General features: G+C 64.9%; 1 protein-coding gene across 1 annotated transcript in view; it reads left to right on the top strand.

The window, feature by feature from the left end:
• Positions 1–3558: 3558 nt before the first annotated feature.
• Positions 3559–4897, top strand: part of SND1 (staphylococcal nuclease and tudor domain containing 1) — a gene marked incomplete at its 3' end in the record, with an annotated part of 143498 nt that continues 142159 nt past the window's right edge. Inside the window, exons 1-2 of the mRNA XM_009272444.1 lie at positions 3559–3708; positions 3976–4125. Coding sequence (XP_009270719.1) covers positions 3559–3708; positions 3976–4125 — 300 coding nt within the window. The remainder of the gene's footprint in view (positions 3709–3975; positions 4126–4897) is intronic.

Here is a 4897-nt window from a genome sequence, read left to right as displayed (position 1 = left end):
GTGTGAGCGAACGGCTGCCCGCGGGGACACCGGGGGCCGGGACATCCCTCGTGTTGCCCCACGCTCCTCTCCTCTTCTTCCCGTGCTGGGGTCCACGGGTGGAGACCTGGAGCGCGAAGGTCGGGGTCCGGGATCGGGCCCTGGCACCGTGTCCAGGTTCCCGTGTTCCCTCCCGGTGCCTTTTTTTGCCCTACCCCGTTACCTGCCGTGTCCTCTCGCCAGCCGTGCCGATTGCGGGAGCTGGGTTGGTGGGATCCGACCCTGCTCTCCACATGTCTGCATCGAGCCGGGCTCGCGCGCCGGCACAGTCCCAGCTCCCGTCTTCGAGCCCGTTGGCCACCAAAGGCCCCTTGCAGTGCCCGGTGCCTCCGTTGTCGTCCCGTTGCCCAAACACATGTTTTTCTTGTGCCCGAATACAGTTCTTTCTCGAGGTTGCAGGTGATCCCCCCCACTCCCCGGGCAGGCGTCAGCACTGGCTGCGAATCCCACCGCTGCCTTCAGAACGAGACCTTCGCTCGGGGCGTCACTTCACCCCGGAGCCCGCTGCACCGGTGGGGACAGGGCTGGTGCTGCTGGAGGTTTGGGGACGCTGCCTTCCCCGTGCTTTACCTCATCGGTGGCGCGGGGAACCCTTCCCACCGCCTCCTGCCATCTCGTGCCCGACAAGCAGATCTTGGGATGCTCAGGAAAGGCCTCGCCTGGCCGCTCGTGCCAGCCTGGCTCCATCCAAGGGGACGCGGATCCGTAGCGTGATTTTGGGGAGGACGGTTGGTGTCTGCTGGCTGAGAGGCAGCTGTGCACGGCCGGCAGCGGCTCCCGGGGACCACGCGGTGCCCCGTGCCTGCGGGGTGGGTGCTGCAGGATTGCTGGCCAGGCACCCCAGCTGCTGCCCGGGGTGTGCCCCATGGTCCCCCTTCCCTTTCCAGGGCAGCCAGCCCAAAATCCCTGCCCAGGGGGCACACTGGAGAGGTGGGGGTCCCTGGCTGTCAGCGGTCACTGCTCTGCTTCGTGGTGGTGCCGCGGAGCCAGGAGCTGTTGGGGCCAGCCGGAGTGGTGCTGGCCGCGTGCTCCGCTGCAGTTCCCATCACAACTTTTTGAACTTGAAAGTTTGGGGGGTTTTTTGCACCTTCCTGATGCACGATTTCCCCTGAAATTGCAGCGGGTGGGCCGCGGGGCTGCAAAGTTTGGGAGCTCGTCCTGGTGCAGCAGAGCAGGATGGGGGGAAGAGCGGGAGCAGGGAGGCGATGGGGGTCGGGGCCCTGCAGCTGCCAGGTGCCCCCTGGCTGGAAGAGGCACCAGGAGCTGGGATGGGGCAGCAGCAGGCTCCTTCCTTTTGGGAGGCTTGAGGAGCTGGGGGAGCACATGGAGTCCCGGGGGGGAGGTACGGCTGGGCTCGGGGCAGCCGGATGCGTCGGGGTCCAGCTCCTCTCTGCGGTGTCGGTGGCTGGGCTGGAAGGAGCGTGGCACAGCCCTGGCCAGCAGCACGGGGATCCCCAGCTTGGAGCTGAGCTGGGGCCCCGCGTTGGTGAGTCTCCAGGTAAACAGAGAGCCGGGTCACTGGCTGCCCTTCTCCTTGCCGGTGCCTTGGGACCCTGCCTTCGCTTTTCATCACCTTCCTTGCCGTTCCTGCGATGGTTGTTAACCCTTTGTGCCCCGCAGTTGCAGCTCTGGCCGTGCCGGCAGGACCCCGGTGCCGTCCCCTCCCACGCCTGGGGGACACCTCTGCAGCAGGAGCCGGGTCCGTCTGACCCGCGTCCCTGTGCCGTGCCCTGGCCTTGGCGCGTCCATCGCGCTCTCGGCTCCGAGCCTGCACTAACTCCTTGTGGCAGCAATACAGCTCTTGCAGCCCGGTTTAAGCCTGGGTTCCTCTGGCCGGAGCACGAGGCAGGGCTGATGGGGTGCCTGGGCTGACTTTTGCTGTGCGGGGCAGGAGAGCACGGCTTGGGCTGGCAGGCGGGGGCCGGGGCTGCCTTTGGGAGGGTGAAGCCCGGATGCTGGGATGTTCTCCCGGTCCCATTACTGCCCGAGCCCGACCAGAAGCTGCTGCCCATAAAGGTTCGCGTGGTTCCCTGACCGGAGAGTGGTGGGCGGGCAGCGTGGCTGCTCTGCAGGCAGGGACAGGGGCACGGGGAGGCCGGCTGCGTGTCCACCCCAAAGCACTGCATGCACCCATGGAGCACAGAGCTGCTCCACTAATGAACCTGTCCCCTTCCCGGGATCCGGGGTTTGTATTGGTAATTGGATAAAACAGTTACAGCATCTGGCTTGTTTCCCCATGCCCTATAAATTAAAGATTAAGGTTAATTACAGCGATGAAACCTCTAAGTCCTTAAGTATTGAGCACTGAGCCTTTGCTGGGGGATCACTCTGTGTGCGGCTCAGGCTTAATTTGAAGCTCGATTCCCAGTAGCTCGTGCAGCGTGTCTGTCTCTGCCGTGGGCCCGGGCGCGCAAGAGGCGGCATGGGGCAGCAAGTGTGATGCTGAGGTGCGACCCAGACCCTTGGGGCAGGGCTTGTTTCGGTGAGGTTCGGTGCGAGCCGCTGTCCCTGGCACTGGGCTGGGCCGGCTCCTGTGACAGGGTACGAGTCCTCTGGCTTTGGGATGTGCTGTGAGCATCCGTGGGGGTTTCGGGTGGGCAGCAAGCCAGGGCACGTGCTGAAATCCAACCCGGAGGCTTTTTGCGAGCGCTTCAGCGGCATCAATCCCGTGTGCAGGGAGCCAGTGCTGATTAAAAACGGGAACAGGGTGATCACCGGCACGCTTGCTCTGCCTGGCCAGGGGCCCAGCTTGGTGGCTGGAGGTGGCCCTGCCGATGCTGTGGCTGGCGGGTGGGTGGCTTGGGGTCTTGTACAAGGACGGAGGTGTTGAGAAACCTTGGGATTTTTGCAGGGCAGGATGATGCCGGTTACCGTAATTGAGTCGGGTGCAAGGAGGAGAGGTCCAGTTTGGGTCTCTGTGGTTTTTGGGGATTCTCCCAGCAGTTTTCCCCATATGGGTTTATTTGTCTGACCTCAATGCAGTCACTGGGCTGAGGTTACCGGCCACGGGCGCAGGGTGCAGCCAGCCCATCACTGGTGCCTGCGGCCCCTTCACTCCCAGCGGGTCAGATCCCCCAGTAAAGGTCTTAACATCATGGTAGGTAAAAGCATCTGCTCTGAGTGTGCTCCTCGCTCTACAGTCCTGTAAGCCTCGCGAAGGCCGTGTTGCACAGCCCAGGTGGTTAAAGCCCTCGTGCCGAGAGCAGCCAGCGGGCATGTTCCCCCTCTGCGTGCCCTTTTCCCGGGAGGCTTCCCCAGGGCAGCACTGGTGCCAGCTTTTCCCTGCCTTGCATCCTCCTGTGCCGTGCCGGCAGCCGTGCGGGGCCCCTCGGGGTGCCGCAGGCCCGGTGCCCTCCTGAACACAGGGGTCCCCCTGCGGCAGCGGGGAGCGATGGGGCTGCCAGAGCCCTGGGAGGTGGATGGGATGGGATGGGACTGCCTGGGGTGGGATGGGACGGGACTGCCCAGCGTAGCCGTGCTCCTGGCTTGGAGCGCTCAGCAGCCAAAGCAGCAGGAGCGATGGCCTGGCTGGGATCATCTGACGAGTCAGCACCGGGAGTAAAATCCCGATCTGCCAAGTCTTTTGTTATCCGCCACACTGAGATCGCCTTGCGTGCAGTTGTGCTGCGCTCTGAAGGAGGGGATGGGATGTTTGACAGGTACCGCTGTGTAGGTGCAGGGTGCGGAGCTTGGCTCCATCCTGCATCTCCGAGCAGGAAAGCTGGGGCAGCTCCTGACTCTGCCAGGCCCACGAGAAGTTGTGCCCTGTGGTGCCAAGTTTCCCATGCCCTGCCTAGGGCACAATCCATCCCTGGAAGTCTGTCTGTCCGCACAGCATCACCTGCCGGCGTGTTCAGCTCTGTCACCTCCTCCCCAGCCTCCCGCCTGCTCTCCTTTGCCGGGGGATTCCCCTATAACCCCTCTGCCTCCCCGCAGGTGCTGTCGGGCTGCGCCATCATCGTCCGTGGGCAGCCCCGAGGCGGACCGCCCCCCGAGCGCCAGATCAACCTCAGCAACATCCGTGCAGGGAACCTCGCCCGCCGTGCCGCTGCGGGCCAGCCGGATGCCAAGGACACCCCGGACGAGGTGGGTGCCTCCCGTGAGCGGTGCCATGCAGCCCCCCTGCCCTGAGGGTCACGGGCTGAGCTGGACGGGGTGCCTCCAGGCTGCTGGCCCGGCCCTGCAGACTGCAGCACCCTCGGCTTGGCCGTTGCAAGAGGCATTGCCTGTTCCCAGACCTGCTGCTGCCGCCGTCCCGTGGGGTGCAGGCAGCTCCCTCCTCACCAGTGCTGCCCCCCTGCCCGGCTCGGGGGCACGCAGAGCACTGTGGCTGCAGGATATAGGATGAAACAGTCCCTTCAATCATCCTTTAAGAGATCCTTTCCGTGCTCTGGCCCCCCAGTGTGGGTTTTGGGGTGGACTTCTTCCTCACCCCACTGCGGTCACACATGTGGCCAGGACGGGGCAGGCGTCGTCCGCTAGCGAGGACCAGGCACGGCTGGGCAGGGTCTGCAGGACCAGGGGAAGCCAGTGGTGGCTTCAAGCTTCCTCTGCAGGGCTTTGCCTGCCCCGGGGCTGGGGGCACAGGAGGCGACAGGGGTGTTGCTCTGGCAGGGTGGACTTCTTCCTCACCCCACTGCGGTCACACATGTGGCCAGGACGGGGCAGGCGTCGTCCGCTAGCGAGGACCAGGCACGGCTGGGCAGGGTCTGCAGGACCAGGGGAAGCCAGTGGTGGCTTCAAGCTTCCTCTGCAGGGCTTTGCCTGCCCCGGGGCTGGGGGCACAGGAGGCGACAGGGGTGTTGCTCTGGCAGATTGGGTGGGCTGCCTGCGGTCACACATGTGGCCCGGGGCAGGC

The sequence above is a fragment of the Aptenodytes forsteri genome, unplaced genomic scaffold, assembly GCF_000699145.1.
Source record: "Aptenodytes forsteri isolate BGI_AS27 unplaced genomic scaffold, ASM69914v1 Scaffold302, whole genome shotgun sequence".
Classification (NCBI taxonomy): Eukaryota; Metazoa; Chordata; class Aves; order Sphenisciformes; family Spheniscidae; genus Aptenodytes; species Aptenodytes forsteri.
This window is presented reverse-complemented; position numbering and strand designations above follow the sequence as displayed.